The following is a 21,332-nucleotide window of genomic DNA, read 5'->3' as shown; positions in this document are numbered from 1 at the left end:
GGTGATCTGCCCGCCTCAGCCTCCCAAAGTGCTGAGATTACAGGCATGGGCCACTGAGCCCAGCCCAGCCTTTTTTTTTTTTTTTTTTTTTTGAGACGGAGTCTTGCTCTGTGGCTCCCAGGCTAGAGTGCAGTGGCGCAATCTCAGCTCACTACAATGTTGACCTCCCCCACCTCAGCCTCCCACGTAGCTGGGACCACAGGTGCACACCACCATGCCCAGCTAATTTTTGTATTTTTCGTAGAGATGGGGTTTTGCCGTGTTGCCCAGGCTGGTCTTGAACTCCTGGGCTCAAGTGATCTGCCCCCCCTCAGCCTCCCAAAGTGCTACGATTACAGGCATGAGCCACCGCCCCCGGCTGCGAGATCCCATCTCTACAAAAAAATTTAAAAATTAACTTGGCGTGTTGGCCCACGCCTGTAGTCCCAGCTTCCTGGGAGGCTGAGGTAGGAGGATCGCTTGAGCCCAGGAGGTAGAGACTGCAGTAAACTGTGATCGTGCCACTGTACTCCACCTTGGGCAACACAAGATGAGACCCTGTCTGAAAAAAAACAGAGAGTAAGAAAGTGTTTGGGTTTGGATGGAATAAATCCAGTCCTGGCCAGGTGCGGTGGCTCACGCCTGTAATCTAAGCACTTTGGGAGGCCGAGGCAGGTGGATCACGAGGTCAAGAGATCGAGACCATCCTAAGATGGTGAAACCCCGTCTCTACTAAAAATACGAAAAATTAGCCAGGCATGGTGGCGGGTGCCTATAGTCCCAGCTACTCGGGAGGCTGAGGCAGGAGATTGGTGTGAACGCAGGAGGCAGAGCTTGCAGTGAGCCGAGATCGCGCCACTGCACTCCAGCCTGGGCGACAGAGCGAGACTCTGTCTTAAAAAAAAAAAAAAAAATCCAGTCCTGAGGATGAGAGGGAGGGGTGGAGACACTGATGTTGGAGTGAAGCTCTTGAGAAGGCTGCAGAGAATATGTAATTCCGACCCTGAAGACTATCTGGTGCATGGAGAAGAACTTTGCAGGTGCTCAGGGTAAATTAGAGGTGACGATTTAATCAAGTAATCAGTGGCAGCTGGTAAGGAGGATGTTGTAATTCTTTGTTTTGTGCTGGAGAAGTCTGCAGTGTGCAGACATGCAAGAAGAAATCTTACCAAGTGCAAAAAGTGAGTGAAGGTGAAACAATTGGAGGGGAAAACACAAGAGGAAACAAAAGCATTCTGTTATTTTTCATTTGCTAGCCCTACTTCAAGTGACAGCCGTTGTTAATTGGTCAATGGTTTGAAGGAATTCAGTCTCTAACAGCCAGATACTACATCCCGGCTCTGGGCCAGGCTCTGTGCTCAATGCTGGGAATAGGGTTAGCTTTTATTTGTTTTTTTGTTTGTTTGTTTTTAAGACAGAGCTTTGTTCTGTCGCCTAGGCTGGAGTGCAGTGGCGCGATTTTGGCTCACTGCAACCTCTGCCTCCCGGGTTCAAGTGATTCTCCTGCCTCAGCCTCCTAAGTAGATGGGATTACGGGCGGCCACCACCACACCCGGTTAATTTTTGTATTTTTAGTAGAGATGGGGTTTCACCATGTTGGCCAGGCTGGTCTTGAACTCCTGACCTCAAATGATCTGCCTGCCTGGGCTTCCCAAAGTGCTGGGATTACAGGCGTGAGCTACTGTGCCCCACCTGGGTTAGCTTTTTAATTGGCACTGTGTGCCTGCCCCTGAGGATAATTATAATAAAGGTAACAAATATTGGCCGGGTGTAGTGGCTCACGCCTGTAATCCCAGCACTTTGGATGGCCTAGGGTGGGTGGATCACTTCAGGCCAGGAGTTCGAGACCATCCTGGCCAACATGGCGAAACTCCGTCTCTACTAAAAATACAAAAATCAGCTGGATGTGGTGGTGCACACCTGTATTCCCAGCTACTCAGGAGGCTGAGGCAGGAGAATTGCTCAAACCTGGGAGACAGAGGTTGTAATGAGCCAAGATCGCACCATTGCACTCCAGCCTCGGTGACAGAGCAGGACTCCATCTCAAAAAAAAAAAAAAAAAAAAAAAAGGTAACAAATATTGAAGCCGGGGGAAGGTCACTCTGGCTGCCAGGTGAAAGACATCGTGGAGAGGAGCCCCAGAAGGTGTGAGGTGAAGTGGAGGGGTGTGGGGAAAAGGCGATAGCCCTTGGATCCAGGTGGGGTGGTGGGGATCAGGAGAGGGTGTGAGGTGAAGTGGAGGGGTGTGGGGAAAAGGCGATGGCCCTTGGATCCAGGTGGGGTGGTGGGGATCAGGAGAGGTGGGGGGATTTAGGAGACAGAGCAGTGGGGCTCACTGGCATCCTGTGGCTGTGATGGGTAGGAGTTTGCCTGCTCCTGCCTCACCTTGATACCCTGAGGGCAGGGACTCAGTCTTGCTCACTGCCGTAACCCTGGCTCCCAGCGGGTGCCCTGGACAGGTATATTGAATGAATGAACCATTTCAGTAGAAAGACCCCTTAGATATTGTGTGAGCCAAGCCCTTTCTCCCTCTGGTCCCACAAGTGGGGAAACTGAGTCCCAGAGAAGACTGACATGTTGGGTCACTGGCAGTGCTGGGCCTAGGACCTCTCAGCTGGGTTCTGAGAGCCCCACCCTCCACTGCAGCTCTCACTCAGCCTGTCTCTGCAGGGGTCTCCGTCCACGTGTGCAATGAGCACCGTTATGGGTACATGAATGTGCCGGTGAAATCCCACCAGGGGCTGGAAGACGAGAGGGTCAACTTCATCCACCTGATCTTAGAAGCACTAGGTGAGGGCTGGGGAACTGTTCCACCCACCTGCTGCCGGGGCTCCCTGCCTCCCCACGGTGCCCCTTTCCCTAGGCCCTGGACAGAGCGGGCATTGGCCTTGGGGTTCCAGCTTTGTCCCTAACTCGTTCCATGACTCTGAGAAAGTCCCTTTCCCTGTTGGGCCTTAGTCTAGCCTCCCTACAATGGGGGCAGGTGGATCCTGTGATCTCCGAGGTCCCGTCCTGTGGGGTGTTCTGCCAAAGGGGGCAGGAATGAGGCTGGGGGCTAGGACTTCAGGGTGACTGCTAACAGGAGTCAGTAGGGACTCGTGCTTGGGGTGTGCTTCCCTTTGCAGTGGACGGCCCCCGCATGCAGGCCTCAGCTCATGTGACTCGGCCCTCTAAGAGGCCCAGCAAGATAGGGTTTGACGAGGTAAGTCCCCCAGCCTGTGGGCTCGCTGTTAGGAGGTGGATGGGCCCTCCTCTTCCGCTCCCTTGCACTTACCGCCCACCCCCCTGCCTCCTCCAGGTCTTTGTCATCAGCCTGGCTCGCAGGCCTGACCGTCGGGAACGCATGCTCGCCTCGCTCTGGGAGATGGAGATCTCTGGGCGGGTGGTGGACGCTGTGGATGGCCGGTGAGCCTGCCTGGGAGGGGGCCCTGTGCGCTTGGGGGAGCAGTGTGGTCCATCTCCTAGCCCGCTAGGACTGGGAAAAGCAGACGGGTTGAATGAGTTTCCTGTCCCAGGTAGTATCCAAATAGGGTCTGAGTAATATCCTCTCAGGGAGTTCCGGAGCAGACACACGTGGGAGAAGACGCCCTCCTGCTGCTCACCAGAGGAGGAGAGCACAGTGGCTGAGGCTCCAGGGCCTGGGTTCCAGCTCTACCAGTTACTGAATGAGTGACCTCCAGCCAGCTACCCCCATCTCTCAGCCCGTTTGTATAAACAGCAGATAACTGTGCCATTCTCTTAGGGTTTTGTGAGTTTAGTGAAGTTAGCCAGGGCCGGGCACGTAGTTTTCAAAGGCTTAGGTGTCTCCCTTATTATTACTCTCCATCCTGGACTTGAGCTACTGATGCGTGGGGATTAGGAAAGGCCAGCCATGTTCCCCCGAGGAACCCAGAGGCTAGGCTTCTCCAGCCACCAGGGGTCCTATGGCCCCATATGTCGGCTGCCATTTGCTTCAAGTACTCAGCTCTTTTTATTTTTTTTTTAGAGACAGGGTCTCCGTCTGTTGCCCTCCGTCTGTTGCCCAGGCTGGAGTGCAGTGCCACAAACATGGCTCACTGCTGCCTTAAACTCCTGGGCTCAAGTAATCCTCCCACCTCAGCCTTCTGAGTAACTGGGACTATAGGTGTGCACTATCACATCCAGCTAATTAAAAAGAATTTTTTTTTTTTTTTTTTTTTTTTTTTTTTTGAGGCAGAGTCTCGCTCTGTCGCCCAGGCCTGGAGTGCAGTGGCACAATCTTGGCTCACTGCAACATCCGCCTCCCAGGTTTTAAGTGATTCTCCTCCCTCACCTCCCAAGTAGCTGTGATTACAGGCTTGCATCACCACACCCGGATAAAAAAAATGTTTTGTTTTTTTTTTTTCATAGAGATAGGGTCTCACTCTGTTGCCTAGGCTGGTCTTGAACTCCTGGCCTCAAGTGACTGTCCTGCCTCAGCCTCCTGAATAACTGGGACTACAGGCATGCACCACCATGTCCACCTAATTAAAAAAAATTTTTGACTGGGCACGGTGGCTCATGCCTGTAATCCCAGCACTCTGGGAGGTTGTGGATGGATCACCTGAGGTCAGGAGTTCGAGACCAGCCTGGCCAACCAACATGGTGAAATCCCCTCTCTACTAAAAGTACAAAAATTAGCCAGGCATGGTAGTGGGTGCCTGTAATCTCAGCTACTTGGGAGGCTGAGTCAGGAGAACTGCTGGAACCTGGGAGGCAGAGGTTGCAGTGAGCCGAGATTGTGCCATTGCACTCCAGCCCGGGCCGACAACAGTGAGACTCCGTCTCAAAAAAAAATTTTTTTTTGAGAGATGGGGTTTTTCTCTGTTGCCCAGGCTGGTCTTGAACTCCTGGCCTCAAGCAATCCTCCCACCTTGGCCTCCCAAAGCACTGGGATTACAGGTGTGAGACACCACATCCCCCGAGGTCTCTTGACCATAGGCTATCCATCCTTTGCTTGGGCCTCTGCCCAAGAAGTATCTATCATGTTCCCACATGCTTCCTAGAGTGCCTCCCTCTCAGGCAGCCCCCTACCATCCCACCCTTTCCTCAAGGGTCACCCCTGTCTTATCATATTAGGACATGTCCTAATAGTTATCCTTTCAGAACTCCCGAGGTGGCTGGGCGTGGTGGCTCATGCCTGTAATCCCAGCACTTTGGGAGGCTGAGGTGGGTGGATCACCTGAGGTCAGGAGTTCGAGACCAGCCTGGCCAACATGGTGAAACCCCATCTCTACTAAAAAAAAAAAAAAAAAAAAAAAAAAAATTAGCTGGGCACCTGTAATCTCAGCTACTTGTGGGGCTGAGGCAGGAAAATCACTTGAACCTGGGAGGTAGAGGTTGCAGTGAGCTGAGATGGTGCCACTGCACTCCAGCCTGGGCAACAGGGGCTCCAGTTCCCCAGGTCCAGTCCCTTGACAGCTTCAGGTCACACAAAGGAGTTACAAGGCAGAAACCTTCTTCAAACCCGACTCCAGTGTGACTGTCCCCAACATGCACAGGCCTGGCCCCTCTGGAGGGGTCTCTGGCAGGCACCCCTCACCCCGCCACACCTGTGTCCCTCAGGATGCTCAACAGCAGTGCCATCAGGAGCCTCGGCGTAGACCTGCTCCCGGGCTACCAGGACCCTTACTCGGGCCGCACTCTGACCAAGGGCGAGGTGGGCTGCTTCCTCAGCCATTACTCCATCTGGGAAGAGGTGAGGGTGCCTGCTTCCTCCACCCACAGCCTTCGGGGAGAACGGGGCCAGTTTGTTCTATTCACTGCTCTGTGAACGAGTGCGTGAATGAAGACATTCATCAAAACCTGGCCAGCAGCTTTCAATCTCCTCTGTGTTCAACACCCCAGTGGGCACCACTAAGCGGTGCTTGTTTTCATTCTGCAGTCTCTCTTGAGCATCTACTATGTGCTAGGAGATATTCTGCTCTGAGAACACAGAGGAAGACAGGAACAATGCATGTCTGCTCCTTCCTACAATAAAGGGATCCCCCTGGGGCTCAGGGACCAGAGCGGGATTATGGAAATCAAAACCAAGCTTGCAGTGGAGGGGAGAGGTATGGGCCACTTTGAGAGGTGCCTCGTGTGGGAGGGGGTCAGAATGGACCTCACCATTGAGGGGCCGGGAGAAGAGGCTTCTAGGCAGAAGAGAACAGTGGGTGCCAAGGCCCTGAGGCAGGAAGGTGTTTAGGAGCAGAAAGAAGGAAGCCTGGGGCTTAGCATGTGCTCAGTACTTGGCCAAGAAGCCTCAGCCCAGGGGCTGGGAGTGTGAGCGCAGGAAAGAGGTTGCTGGACACGGCAGGAGAGAATGGGAACTGGACCCTCCAAGGGCAGCCCTTCCAGGAGATGGGACATGGATTCCTTGTTTGTATTCTCTGCTATAGCCAAATATATGTGCACGTGTATGTGAGCTTTATGGGTTTTTGTTTTGTTTTGTTTTCTGAGATGGAGTATTGCTCTGTCACCCAGACTGGAGTGCAGTGGCACAATCTTGGCTCATTGCAACCTCTGCCTCCTGGGTTGAAGCGGTTCTCCTGTCTCAGCCTCCCAAGTATCTGGGATTACAGGCATGTGCCACCACACCTGGCTAATTTTTCTATTTTTAGTAGAGAGGGGGTTTCGCCATATTGGTCAGGCTGGTCTCGAACTTCCAACCTCAGGTGATCTGCCCACCTCGGCCTCCCAAAGTGCTGGAATTACAGGCTTGAGTCACCATGCCCAGCCTATGTTGGCTTTTTTACCGTCCCTGAACAAATTGGAGGATGACGTGGTTCACTACTTTTTTTTTTTTTTTTTTTTTTTTTTGAGACAGGGTATTGCTCTGGCACCCAGGCGGGAGTGCAGTGGCGTGATCTTGGCTCACTGCAGCCTGGACCTCCCGGGCTCAAGCAATTATCCCACCTCAGCACCCCCGAGGAGCTGAAACTACAGGCGCGCACCACCACACCCAGCTAAATTTTGTATTTTTTGTAGAGACAGGGTTTCGCCATGTTGGCCAGGCTGATCTCAAACTCCTGAGCTCAAGTGATTCCACCCACCTCAGCCTCCAAAAGTGCTGGAATTACAGGCATGAGCCACCGCTCCTGGCTTCACTACTTTCTGAACTGATTTCCTTTTCACAGAAGTTATCAAAAGTAGTTTTCCAAAAGTTATTCCAAAGTAACTTTTCCAAAAGTTATCAAAAGTACTTTTTCTTTTGGATATTCGGGGCTGGGGTCTTCCCACCCCCCACCCAGCCCAGCTTCCTTTAGAAAATAGCAGGAGGCCAGGCCAGGTGCGGTGGCTCACGCCTGTAATCCCAGCTGAGGCAGACAGATCACGAGGTCAGGAGTTCAAGACCAGCCTGGCCAACATGGTGAAACCCCGTCTCTACTAAAAATACAAAAATTAGCCTGGCGTTGGCCGGGCGCCGTGGCTCACGCCTGTAATCCCAGCACTTTGGGAGGCCGAGGCGGGTGGATCACGAGGTCAGGAGATCGAGACCATCCTGGCTAACACGGTGAAACCCTGTCTCTACCAAAATTACAAAAAAATTAGCCAGGCGTGGTGGCAGCGCCTGTAGTCCCAGCTACTCGGGAGGCTGAGGCAGGAGAATGGCGTGAACCCAGGAGGTGGAGCTTGCAGTGAGCCGAGATTGCGCCACTGCACTCCAGCCCGGGCGACAGAGCAAGATTCCGTCTCAAAAAAAAAAAAAAAAAAAAATTAGCCCGGTGTGGTGGTGGGCACCTGTAATCCCAGCTACTTGGGAGGCTGAGGCAGGAGAATCACTTGAACCCGGGAGGCAGAGGTTGCAGTGAGCCAAGACCATCTTTTGATGGGAACTGCAAGCCACTTCCCTGCCCCCAGAGAGTCGGGCTTCTGGGCCCAGCCACCGTCTGTCATGCTTGCACTCAGGCAGCTGGAGGAGTGGGAGGGGAGATGGCTCCTGGTCTTGGCCATGGCTGCCTTGGCCTCCACTGTTCCTGCTCCTCTTCCATGCAGCCCCCTGACTTGGGGGGCCATTTCACTCCAGTCTGGGCAACAAGAGTGAAACTTCGTCTCAAAAAAAAAGGAAAATTGCAGGAGGCCAAAGTGACAAGCTGGGCCCTGGTGTTCAGCAGATGCGGGTTCATATCCCAGCTCTGCCACTTCCTGGCTGTGTGTCCTTGGTCAGGCAGTTTCCCATCCCTGCATGTCCACCTCCTTCCTGCGATTGAGGATCATCATCTCCTGCCTCCTGAGGGCCCCTGCAGATACGCAGTGGCACAGCCCTGGGGCACAGTAGCACTCAGGGAATGTAGCAAGGGCCACGGTTACCATCATGATTCTATCTGGAGATCCTCAAATGCCAGAGCGAGGTTGGGATTTCCAGTCCCAGGCAGTGGGGCCCCCAGCAGGCTTTGGGGCAACTGCATGATGTGGCCAGGCCAACTGAGGCCAGGCAGAGGCTGTGAGCTTCAGCGTGGAGGGAGGGGGATAGTTTAACTCTGAAGAGCCATCTCCCACCCCATTGTGTGCCACAGGTGGTTGCCAGGGGCCTGGCCCGGGTCCTGGTGTTTGAGGATGACGTGCGCTTTGAGAGCAACTTCAGGGGGCGGCTGGAGCGGCTGATGGAGGATGTGGAGGCAGAGAAACTGTCTTGGGACCTGATGTAGGCAGCCTGCACCCTCAGGGACAAGGGGGCAGGGTGGGCCTCCGGAGTCTGCCTTTTCCTGCTTGGGACCCTGGCCGGCCCATCCCCTGAGAGCCTGGCCCTGTAGGAGCGGGTGTGGGAGGGTCCCATGACACCCAGGACCTAAGTGACTCCTGGGCCCCTTGGTGTCACTTACAGCTACCTCGGACGGAAGCAGGTGAACCCTGAGAAGGAGACGGCCGTGGAGGGGCTGCCGGGCCTGGTGGTGGCTGGGTACTCCTACTGGACGCTGGCCTATGCCCTGAGCCTGGCGGGTGCCCGCAAGCTGCTGGCCTCACAGCCTCTGCGCCGCATGCTGCCCGTGGACGAGTTCCTGCCCATCATGTTCGACCAGCACCCCAAGTGAGGCTCTGATGGGGGCCGGGCATGGCAGGGCAGAGGCGTCCCCTCCAGGAACTCACCTCAGTCAGCAGGAAGTCCCCTCACCTGGCAGATGGGGAGACTGGGACTGGCAAGGCCAAGCCACTTAGCCCAGGTCACCAAGGAGTGGCTCAGCCTAGCCTTAGAGTCAGACCAATCTCGGTGTGTATTTTGCACAGTGCATGCAGGCTTTTTTTTGAAATGGAGTCTTGCTCTGTTGCCCAGGCTAGAATGCAGTGGCATGATTTTGACTCACTGCACCTTCTGCCTCCCAGGTTCAAGCAATTCTGCTGCCTCAGCCTCCTGAGTAGCTGGGATTACAGGGAAGTGCCACCACACCCTGCTAATTTTTATTTATTTATTTATTTATTTATTTATTTATTTATTTATTTATTTTTGAGATGGAGTTTCGCACCGTCACCCAGTGCAGTGCAGTGGCGCGCTCTTGGCTCACTGCAACCTCCGCCTCCCAGGTTCAACTGATTTTCCTGCCTCAGCCTCCTGAGTAGCTGGGATTACAGGTGCCTGCCACCACACCAAGCTAACTTTTTTGTATTTTTAGTAGAGACAGGGTTTCTGCATGTTGGCCAGGCTGGTGTCGAACTCCTTGACCTCAAGTGATCTGCCTGCCTGGGCCTCCCAAAGTGCCGGGATTACAGGCATGAGCCACTGTGCCCAGCCTCAATTTTTGTGTTTTTAGTAGAGATGGGGTTTTGCCATGTTGGTCAGGCTAGTCTTGAACTCCCGACTTCAGGTGATCCACCCGTCTCGGCTTCCCAAAGTGCTGGGATTATAGGCATGAGCCACTGCACTCGGCTGCATGCAGTTTTTAATCAAATGACTTTCTTGTTCTCAGCCTCTGTTTCCTCATCTGGAAAATGGAGGTAGTAGAAGTCCCACTGCTCAGGGCCGCTGTGAGGACTAGATGGCGGGGAGTGAGGTGCTTTGGGCAGGCAAGGTGCCTGGCTCCGGGCAGGCGTGTGTCCGGGGAGTAGGGGCCCGCCTCAATCCCCCTGAGCTATCCTCTCACCTTACAGCGAGCAGTACAAGGCACACTTCTGGCCACGGGACCTGGTGGCCTTCTCCGCCCAGCCCCTGCTCGCTGCCCCTACCCACTATGCCGGGGACGCCGAGTGGCTCAGTGACACGGAGACATCCTCTCCATGGGATGACGACAGCGGCCGCCTCATCAGCTGGAGCGGCTCCCAAAAGACCCTGCGCAGCCCCCGCCTGGACCTGACTGGCAGCAGCGGGCACAGCCTCCAACCCCAGCCCCGAGATGAGCTCTAGGTGAGGCCGGGGCGGGAAGAGGCCCCAGCCCCATAGACCTTGGCTTGCTCTCCCCTTTGATGGCATAACTGTGTCTGAGGCTGTTTTCCCCTTCTCAGCCTTCTCTCTCCCTCTCCATCTCTAGCTTTGCCTTTATGTTTGTTGTTGTTGTTGTTTGTTTTTTTTTTTAGACGGAGTCTCGCTCTGTCGCCCAGGCTGGAGTGCAGTGGCGTGATTTTGGCTCACTGCAACCTCTGCCTCTCGGGCTCAAGAGATTCTCCTGCCTCAGCCTCCCCAGTAACTGGGATGACAGGCACCCACCACAAGGCCTGGCTAATTTTTCTATTTTTATTTATATTAATTTATTTATTTTGAGATGGACTCTTGCTCTTTTGCCCAGGCTGGAGTGCAGTGGCATGATCTCAGCTCACTGCAACCTCTGCCTCCCGCGTCCCGGGTTCAAGCAATTCTCCTGTCTCAGCCTCCCGAGTAGCTGGGACTACAGGCGCCCACCACCACGTCCGGCTAAATTTTGTATTTTTAGTAGAGACAGGGTTTCACCATGTTGGCCAGGCTGGTCTTGAACTCCTGACCTGAGGTGATCTGCCCGCCTCAGCTTCCCAATGTGCTGGGATTACAGGCGTGAGCCACGGCGCCTGGCCTTTTGTATTTTTAGTAGAGACAGGGTTTCATCATGTTGGCCAGGCTGGTTTTCAACTCCTGACCTCAAATGATCCAGCCGTCTCGGTCTCCCAAAGTGCTGGGGATTACAGGCGTGAGCCACTGTGCCTGGCCTCTGTGTCTGTCTATAATTGTACCTTCAGCTGTCTCCGCATCCCTCTCTAGCTTTTTCCCTCTCTGCCTGTCTCTGCCCCTGTTTTCCTATATCTGTCAGTGTCTGTCTGATTCTGTCTGACTTTAATTCTCTTTCTCTTCCTGCTCCTCCTGTCCCACCAGGTCCAGGTGATGACTGCAAAGCAGTGTCCAGGAGCAGGCCACTACTGCCCAGAGAGCAGAGGAGGAGGTTGTTGGCAGGGACTGCAGATCCTGTCAGACCTGGCCACCACCTTGGGCATGGCCACTCTGCCCTCTGGACCTGTCTTTCATCGGGAGAAACCACTCAGAGATGGATCCCATTCCCTAAAGGTCTCACAGCAAAGGAGCAGGACTCCCAGGCCCCTGTATCCTGCCTGGCCTGATTCAGGGCCTCGTGGCCCCCAGCTTCTGTTTCAAGCTGGGCAGACCCCAGGATCCCTTCCCTCCCTAAGGACTCAGCTGAGGGGCCCCTCTGCCCCCTTCTACCTCCACCTCAGCACCCTCCCCCAGCTTGATGTTTGGGTCTCCCCAGCACCCTCCTCCCTGGCCGGTGCAAAGTACAGGGAGGTAAAGGAGGACCCTTGCAGACCTGTTGCCCAGCACACAGTAGGCCCTCAATAAAAGCCATTTGCACTTTAAATATATATATATATATATATACACATGTATGTATGTATATATATATACATGTATATATATATATATACATACATGTGTATATATATATATATACATACATGTATGTATATATATATTTTTTGACACAGGGTCTCCCTCTGTTGCCCAGGCTGAAGTGCGATGGCACAAACCCAGCTCACTGCAGCCTCAACCTCCTGGGCTCAGGCAATCTTCCTGCTTCAGCCTCCCACGTAGCTGGACCACAGGCACATGCCACCATGCCTGGCTACATTTTTTTTTGTATTTTTTTTGTAGAGACTGGGTTTTGCATGTTGCCCAGGCTGGTCTCAAACTCCTGGGCTCAAACAATCTATCCACCTCGGCCTCCCACAGTGCTGGGATGAGAGGCGTGAGCCACTGCACCCTGCCACTTTATATATATACATATATATACACGTATATACGTATATATACACGTGTATATACGTATATATACACGTGTATATACGTATATATATACACGTGTATATACGTATATATATACACGTGTATATACGTATATACACGTGTATATACGTATATATACACGTGTATATACGTGTATACGTGTATATATACGTGTATACGTGTATATGTACGTGTATACGTGTATATGTACGTGTATACGTGTATATGTACGTGTATACACGTATATATACATATATACATGTATACATAGATACATGTGTATAAACATATACATGTATACATATATACATGTATATATACGTATATATACATGTATATACGTATATATACATGTATATATACGTATATACACGATACGTATATGTACATGTATATACATGTATATATATTTGTTTGTTTTTAAGACGGAGTCTCGCTCTGTCACCCAGGCTGGAGTGCAGTGGTGTGATCTCAGCTCACTGCAGCCTCCGCCTCTTGGGTTGAAGCGATTCTCCTTCCTCAGCCTCCCTAGTAGCTGGGATTACAGGCATGCGCCACCACGCCCAGCTAATTTTTGTATTTTTACTTTATATTTTTTAACTCATGGCTGAGCCTCTGCATCTCAGCTGGCCTGGGAGGAGGCTTCCTGATCTATGGTTGAGCAATTGGAGGGACAGAGAGGGGAGGACAGGTGAGGAGTCAGGCCGATCCAGCATCACCTCTGTGCTGGGTGATCTTGGGTGGGTGCCATCCCTTCCCTGGGCCTTAGTCTACTCTTCGGTCATTGTGGCTGGTTGGGTATAGAGTGGCCTGGCCTGAGCCCGGCTCACAGTGAGTGCTCACCTGTTGGGGCTGATGTGGTCATCCCCGAAGTCATTACCAGCCTCACCTTGCTGGTCAGGGTGGGCCCAGCCAGTCCAAGGGCTGCTGATGTCCCCCAGCCCTTTGGATCATCTCTTGTGCAGCTGAAACCCTGGCTTAGGGGAAGAGGAACCGCCTGGGAGGGGCTGGGGGAGATCCTGGGTTCCCCTCTGGCACTAACCAATGTGGCCACCAGAGGGCGCGAGGTGGCAGAGCCTGGACTTGGCCAGGACGCTCTCTGCTGGGTTGGGGCCAACACCAGGAAGGAAGCATGGGCCATAGGGAAGCTCCTGTTGGTGCTGGGGCAACCCGCAGCAGCTCTGCGTCTTCTGCTCTTCTGATGGGAACTGCAGGCCTCTCCCCTGCCCCCAGAGAGTCGGGCTTCTGGGCCCAGCCGCTGTCTGTCATGCCTGCACTCAGGCAGCTGGAGGGGTGGGAGGGGAGATGGCTCCTGGCCTTGGCCATGGCTGCTTTGGCTTCCACCCTTCCTGCTCCTCTTCCATGTGGCCCCCTGACTTGGTCGTGTGAGCACTCCAGTCCTGGCAGAGCCTGACAGGCACTCCCTGAGGTTGGGGTATCCCTTGGCTCTGTCCTGGGGTTGAGGTCCAGGACCTGGCACGGCTGTGAGAAGGACCTTGGGCTGGAGCTGTGGACTCGGTGCTTTATTCGTTCTAAGATGAAAGTCATTCATTCTGGATGGCTATGACCTTGAGCGACTCAATTCTCTCCAGGCTCCAGGTGTCCCCTTCATTCATTTGTTAACCTTTATTAAGCACCTCCCATGGGCCGCAGTCAGGCCCTGGGGATTCAGCAGTGAATGAAACTGACAAAACCCCTGACCTCATTAAGCTGACATTCTTTTTTTTCTTTTTTTTTTTGTGGCGGAGTCTCACTCTATCACCTTCTGTCACCACACCCGGCCAAAACTGACATCCTAATGAGGGATGCAGACAAAAACAAGGAAAGATTAGAGGGTGTGAATTGCTATAGAGAAAAATGAGAAGCGGGGAGATACAAAGTAAGATCTGAGAAGTTAACACCTGAACAAAGACGCAGGAGTGGGCCAGGCATAGTTGCTCACGCCTGTAATCCTAGCACTTTGGAAGGCCTAAGCAGATGGATCACTGGAGGCCAGGAGTTTGAGACCAGCCTGGCCAACACAGGGAAATCCCATCTCTATTAAAAATACAAAAATTAGCCAGGTGTGCTAGCGGGCACCTGTAATGCCAGCTACTCGGGAGACTGAAGCAGGAGAATCACTTGAACCTGGGAGGTGGAGGTTGCAGTGAGCTGAGCTTGCACCACTGCACTCCAGCTTGGGCGACAGAGTGAGACTCCATCTCAAAAACAAAAGACTTCGCCAGGCAGGGTGGCTCACACCTGTAATCCCACCACTTTGGGAGGGCGAGGCAGGTGGATCACGAGGTCAGGAGTTCAAGACCAGCCTGGCCAAGAGGGTGAAACCCCGTCTCTACTAAAAATACAAAAATTAGCCAGGTGTGGTGGTGGGCGCCTGTAGTCCCAGCTACGTGGGAGGCTGAGGAAGAGAATTGCTTGAACCTGGGAGGCGGAGGTTGCAGTGAGCCGAGATCAAACCACTGCACTCCAGCCTGGGTGACAGAGTGAGACTCTGTCTCAAAAAAAAAAAAAAAAAAAAAAAAAAAAAAGACTTTAAGGAGGGGAGGGGCTGAGCCTTGGGGATAGCAAAAGGAAGAGCTTCCAAGCAGAAGGAACAGCATATGCAAAGGTCCTGAGGCAGAAGCAGGACTGACAGTGCAGAAGAGAGGAGGACCAGTGTCTAGAGTTGATAGAGCCAAGGTTGGGGCCAGAGCAGGGATGGCCATGAAGGCCATTTTGGCTTTTACTCTGAGATGGAGCCCCCAGAGAGATGGAGGCAAAGAAGTAACCATCTAACTTACATTTTTACATGATCACCCTGGCAGAGATGTGGTGTGATCTCATGTAGTGTTATAAGATCACACCAGCTACTGTGCTGAGAATAAACTGTAGGCAAGTCCATGGAAGAAACAGTGAGACCAGTTAGGAACCCACTGTAATAATTCAAGCATGGCTGGGTGTGGTGGCTCACGCGTATAATCCTAGCACTTTGGGAGGCCGAGACGGGTGGATCACCTGAGGTCAGGAGTTCGAGACCAGCCTGGCCAACATGGTGAAACCTCATCTCTACTAAAAATACAAAAAAGTCGGGCGTGGTGGTGGGTGCCTGTAATCCCAGCTACTCAGGAGGCTGAGGCAGGAGAATTGCTTGAACCCGGGAGGTGGAGGCTGCAGGGGGCCTAGATCGCACCATTGCACTCCAGCCTGGGCAACAAGAGTGAAACTTAGTTTCAAAAAAAAAATTAGCTGGGTGTGGTGGTGGGCACCTGTAGTCTCAGCTGCTCAGTAGGCTGAGGTAGGAGAATCTCTTGAAGCCGGGGGCGGAGGTTGCAGTAAGCTGCAATCATGCGATTGTACTCCAGCCTGGGTGACAGAGACTGTCTCAAAAAAAAAAAAATTGAGATCCAAAAGGGTATGTCAAGTAAGTAGCTGGATACACAAGTCTGGAATTCGGGGCCCCAGTCTAGGCTGGAGATAGAAGCTTGGAACCCCTCAAGCTGTATACTCCTCCACCACAGGAACCTGTTAAAAGGCATATTCCTGCCCGCTCCCAATTCTCTGAAGGTTCTGATTTAGTAGGCTATGGGTGAGGCCTGACTTTTTTTACTCTCTCTCTCTCTTTTTTTTTTTTTGGTAGAGACACAGTTCTCACTATGTTGCCCAGGCTGGTCTCAAACTCCTGAGCTCAAGTGATCCTCCTGCCTTGGCCTCCTAAACTGCTGGGATTACAGGCATGAGCCACTGCACTTGGCCTTTTTTATTTTTGTTTATTTATTTTTGAGACAGGGTCTCACTCTGTCTTACTCTGTCACCCAGGCAGTGATGTACTCGCCAGAGTACAGTGGTGCAACCACAGCTCATTGCAGCCTTGACCTCCTGGGCTCCACTGATCCTCCTGCCTCAGCCTCCCAAGTAGCTGGATCTCTAGGACCGTGCTACCACCCCTGGCTAATTTTTAAATTTTCTGCAGAGGTCAGATCTCGGTATATTACCCAGGCTGGTCTTGAATCCTGAGCTCAAACAATCCTCCTGCCTCAGCCTCCTAAAGTTCTGGGATTACAGGTGTGAGCCACCAGGCCAAGGCTGGTGTTTTGTTTTGTTTTGAGACGAGTCTCCCTCTGTCGCCCAGGCTGGAGTGCAGTGGCGGGATCTCAGCTTACTGCAACCTCCACCTCCTGGGTTCAAGTGATTCTCCCGCCTCAGTGTCCCAGGTAGTTGGGATTACAGGCGTGAGACACCACGTCCGGCTAATTTTTGTATTTTTATTAGAGACTGGGTTTCACCATGTTGGCCAGGCTGGTCTTGAACTCCCGAGCTCAAGCAATTCCCCCCACCTTGGCCTCCCAAAGTGCTGGGATTACTGGTGTGAGCCACCACGCCTTACCAAGGTGATGGCTTTTATAGAAATCTGTTCCCTGACTTTTTAAGTAGCGAGTGGTACCTTCTCTTGTAAACTCGAATTGTAAGTGCTTCTGGTTCCGTCTGCTGAAGTCAGGGGCTATCGGCCCCTTTGCTGAGTGCCCCAAACTGCAGAGTTTCCTGAGCTCCTTTGTCTGCTTTTAAAGTTCTTTTGCTTCCTCCTTTGCTGGCATGTTGCCAGGATAAAGAACGTGGAATCTGGAGTGGGTCCCACGTGGGCTATAGTCCTGACATGGCGTGGGGAATGTGTGACCTTGGGCATGTTACTTAGCCTCTCTGAACCTTCATTTCTCCATCTGCAAGTGAGGGCAATACTACCTTGTAGAATGCGGGTAAGGCACAGTGAATGGTATTTGATTATCTGGTCTTCTGATTATCCCAGAGCTGTGAGTAAGGATGCTTTTTGCTGTAAGGGACCAACTCAAACTGACTTAAGAAGACCATGTACAGGCTGACATAACACAGAGTGCAAAGCTGTAATCCCAGCACTTTGGGAGGCCGAGGTGGATGGATCACTGGAGGTCAGGAGTTTGAGACCAGCCTGGCCAACACAGGGAAACCCTATCTCTACTAAAAATACCAAAATTAGCTGGGTGTGGTGGCAGGCACCTGTAATCTCAGCTACTCAGGAGGCTGAGGCAGGAGAATCACTTGAACCCGAGAGGCAGAGGTTGCAGTGAGCCAAGATTGCACCACTGCACTCCAGTTTGGGTGACAGAGCGAGACTCCATCTCAAAAAAAAGAGTCACTTCTAGGCTGGGCATGGTGGCTCACGCCTGTAATCCCAGCACTTTGGGAGGCCGAGGCGGGCGGATCACAAGGTCAGGAGATCAAGATCATCCTGGCCAACCCAGTGAAACCCCATCTCTACTAAAAATACAAAAGCAAAATTAGCTAGGTGTGGTGGTGGGCATCTGTAGTTCCAGCTACTCGGGAGGCTGAGGTGGGAGAATGGCGTGAACTCGGGAGGCGAAGCTTGCAGTGAGCTGAGATGGTGCCACTGCACTCCAGCCTGGGCGACAGAGCAAGACTCTGTCTCAAAAAAAAAAAAAAAAAAAAGTCACTTCTAGATGCTTTTGAAGAAAGAACCCCAGCCAGCCTCTCCACATTGGCCCAAATAGAGTCACGTGTCCATTTCTGAACGAATTGTTGACAATCACTGACAAGGAGGTGGGATTATCAACAGGCCAAGCAGACTCATCCTCAGAGCCAGGCTGGGCTCAGCCTCCTCTGCAGCAGTGTGCCATGGGCACTCAGTGTGATTTATTGGCAAGTGAGCCAATAAATGTTGATCAGCACCCTCTTTGGGGCAGCTGGGCAGGGCCTATGGTGGCCTGTGTGGGGCAGGATTCTATTTTATGTCCATGGTTCCTGTGGAAAGTGAACATGTTCTGATGAGCTAGCTCGGCCAAGGTGGGGGTCCACACCCCAGACATCCACTTAAGCAGTCAGCTGCATAGGACGCCACTGCTTGTCTTGGACAGGGGACCCATGGACCTCCTGCTAGTGGAGTTCTGGTCCCGTGTGCCCAAGGTGCAGCTGGCCCAGGAAGGAGGAGGCTGGTGTGCATCGCTCCTGGGGGTGGCTCCCCAGCTCCATCTTCACAAATTTCAATACTTCCCATCTGTTTGCAACTAACCTGTTCTCCTACTGGCATCTGTGACAGCTTTTTTTTGAGATGGAGCCTTGCTCAGTCGCCCAGGCTGGAGTGCAGTGGTGCAATTTCGGCTCACTGCAACCCCTGCCTCCCGGTTCAAGTGATCCTCCCACCTCAGCCTCCCAAGTAGCTGGGAATACAGGCGTGTGCCACCATGGCTGGCTTTTTTTTTTTTTTTTTTTTGGTATTTTTTGTAGAGACGGGGTTTCACCATGTTGACCAGGCTGGTCTCAAACTTCTGACCTCAAGTGATATACCCACCTTGGCCTCCCACAGTGCTGGGATTACAGGCATGAGCCATCACGCCCAGCCCAAGTCTTTTTTTTTTTTTTTGAGACAGAGTCTTGCTTTGTCACTCAGGCTGGAGTGCAGTGCCGAGATTTCAGCTCACTGCAACCTCCGCCTCCTGGGTTCAAGCAATTCTCCTGCCTCAGCCTCTGGAGTAGCTGGGATTACAGGTGTGTGCCACCACGCCCGGCTAATTTTTTTATTTTTAGTAGAGAAAGGGTTTCACCATGTTGGCCAGGCTGGTCTTGAACTCCTGACCTCAGATGATCCTCCCACCTCGGCCTCCCAAAGTGCTGGGATTACAGGCATGAGCCACCCTGCCCGGCTGGCCTAAGTCTTTAAATGTAATTGCAACTGGGCGTATGGCAGCAGCCAGGGGTCCCAAGTCGGTGGAGGACCCGAGCCCGGGGAGTCAGTGCTTCTTCCCTCCCTTCCCTACTCTTCTCCCCACTCCCTCCCTCCCTCCCCAAGAATCTTTGGAGGATTGTCCTGTGGATGAAGTTGAAGATGCATTTCAGGGCCTGGGAAAAGAAGATGAGGAAATTGAACAATTCAGTGATAAGACATTCGGGTCAGGTGCAATTGATGATGACTGGCGGGAAGCACATGAGTGCCTGGCTGAACTGGAAGAAAAGCAACCAGTGGCAGTTATTGAACAAATAGGCAATGGAGAGAGGGATGAAATGGACTTGTTGGGTGACCATGAGGAGAATCTGGCAGAAAGGCTCAGTAAGATGGTGATTGAAAATGAACTAGAAGATCCAGCTATCATGAGGGCAGTGCAAACCAGGCCAGTTTTATAACCCCAACCAGGAAGTCTGAATTCCAGTATCTGGGATGGATCTGAAGTTCTGAGGGGAATCCAAAGACTACTGTTCAGGAAATGCCTACAGTGTCTGTATTAAAGTGTGCCTTGCCTCAGAGGCCCCCAGGTTCCAGAAGATGATCGGGACCTTTCTGAACATGCATTACCAAGGCGGCCAACTTCACCTATCATTGGCAGTCCTCCTGTTAGAGCTGTCCCCATAGGCACCTCACCTAAGCAGATGGCTGTATCCAGTCTCACCCAACACTTTCTGTGTCTGACGCCTGTCCATGTTCAGCCCCCAATGCCACCACAATATCCTGCTCCCTATAGTGACAGGACATCTCCAAGCCAGCTCTGCTGTGTCCCGCTACAGTCTGGATGTATGTCTCCCAGCCAGTTCGCCTGGGTCCCTGGATTTGTTGGTAGTCTACTTGCTGCTATGAATCCCAAGTTACTACAAGGGCCAGTTGGGCAGATGCTTCCCCCAGCACCAGGCTTCTGTGCCTTCTTTAGTGCTCCACCCCTGCTGCACCACCTCCACAGCAGCACCCTCCTGGCCCAGGACTTCACCTGCAAAACCTAAGATCTCAGGCCCCAATGTTTATATCAGACGCAACTCACTTTCATCCACAGCACTGTCGACTCTTGCATCAGAGACAGCAACAGAATAGAAATCAGCATCAGAGTCTCAATGGTGCAGGAGATAGAGGAAGTCAATGGAACAGTCATCAAGATCTTCTCTGAAAGGATCCATATGCCAATCTCATGTTGCAGTGGGAAAAGGATTGGGTCCCTAAATTCCAGATGATGCAACTGCAAAGCACTGATCCCTGGATTATTTTTATTACCAGAATTACTTGGAAAAACTGTCAGCTGCTGAAGAAATATAAGGTGATGGCCCGAAAAAGGAGCACACCAAGCTCATCACCCCTCAGGTGGCCAAACTGGAGCGCGCCTATAATCCAGTGCAATTTGCGGGCTCTTTGGGAAAGCTGACTGTTTCTAGTGTAAATAATCAGCAAAAAATGATTGATGCTGTTGTGACATCTTGGAGTGAGGATGATGAAACAAAAGTTTGAGACAAGAGGAGAAAAACCCTTGTTATGGCCGAGCGCAGTGGCTCAAATCTGTAATCTCAACACTTTGGGAGGCCGAGGCAGGCAGATCATGAGGTCGAGAGACTGAGACCATCCTGGCTAACACGGTGAAACCCCGTCTCTACTAAAAATACAAAAATTAGCCGGACGTGGTGGCGGGCGCCTGTAGTCTCAGCTAGTTAGGAGGCTGAGGCAGGAGAATCGCTTGAACCTGGGAGGTGGAGGTTGCAGTGAGCTGAGATCATGCCACTGCACTCCAGGCCTGGCGACAGAGGGAGACTCCATCTCAAACAAACAAAACCCTTATCATAATTGAGAAAACCTACAGATTACTCCTTGATGTGGAGGACTATGAAAGAAGTTATTGCCTAAAGCTAGAATGGATGACGGAAAGCACAAAATTTGTAGCATGTATGACAACTTAAGGGGGAAATTGCCTGGACGAGAGAGGCCTAGTGATGACCACTTTGTACAGATCATGTATATCCAAAAAGAGAAGAGAATGGTTGCCTGTATTCTTCCTTTGCTCTCCACAGAGCAAGCAGCTGACATTCTCCTGATAACAGCCAGGAACCTCCCTTTCTTTATCAAGAAGGATGCACAAGGGCCAGGCGCCCTGGCTCACTCTTGAAATGCCAGCACTTTGGGAGGCCAAGGCGGGCAGATCACTTGAGGTCAGAAGTTCGAGACCAGCCTGGCCAACATGGTGAAACCCCATCTCCACTAAAAATACAAAAATTAGCCAGACATGGTGGCGCACAACATGTAATCCCAGCTACTTGGGAGGCTGAGGCAGGAGAATCACTTGAACCTGGGAGGTGGAGGTTGCAGTGAGTTGAGATTGCGCCAATGCACTCCAGCCTGGGTGACAGAGCGAGACTCCATCTCAAAATAAATAAATAAGTTAAAAATAGCCGAGTGTGGTGGTGT

The 21,332-nt window shown here is 52.2% G+C and overlaps 1 protein-coding gene and 1 pseudogene across 8 annotated transcripts in view; both read left to right on the top strand.

Annotated features, from left to right (window-relative positions):
- CERCAM (cerebral endothelial cell adhesion molecule) overlaps positions 1-11,729 on the top strand; it is a 33,093-nt gene extending 21,364 nt beyond the window's left edge. For 7 of the 8 annotated variants that reach the window (XM_063787503.1, XM_063787502.1, XM_063787504.1 and 4 more), the window contains 8 exons: positions 2,650-2,769; positions 3,105-3,181; positions 3,278-3,384; positions 5,542-5,674; positions 8,475-8,602; positions 8,783-8,986; positions 10,042-10,294; positions 11,231-11,729. In XM_063787503.1, coding sequence (XP_063643573.1) covers positions 2,650-2,769; positions 3,105-3,181; positions 3,278-3,384; positions 5,542-5,674; positions 8,475-8,602; positions 8,783-8,986; positions 10,042-10,294 — 1,022 coding nt within the window. In that variant the 3' untranslated portion in view covers positions 11,231-11,729. The remainder of the gene's footprint in view (positions 1-2,649; positions 2,770-3,104; positions 3,182-3,277; positions 3,385-5,541; positions 5,675-8,474; positions 8,603-8,782; positions 8,987-10,041; positions 10,295-11,230) is intronic. The other variant, XR_010148565.1, reaches the window with a different exon arrangement.
- Positions 11,730-12,361: 632 nt separating this feature from the next.
- LOC129136058 (protein PAT1 homolog 1-like) lies at positions 12,362-20,874 on the top strand (annotated as a pseudogene).
- The last annotated feature ends 458 nt before the right edge of the window (positions 20,875-21,332 follow it).

Source organism: Pan troglodytes, chromosome 11, assembly GCF_028858775.2.
Source record: "Pan troglodytes isolate AG18354 chromosome 11, NHGRI_mPanTro3-v2.0_pri, whole genome shotgun sequence".
In the NCBI taxonomy this organism is placed as follows: domain Eukaryota; kingdom Metazoa; phylum Chordata; class Mammalia; order Primates; family Hominidae; genus Pan; species Pan troglodytes.
This window is presented reverse-complemented; position numbering and strand designations above follow the sequence as displayed.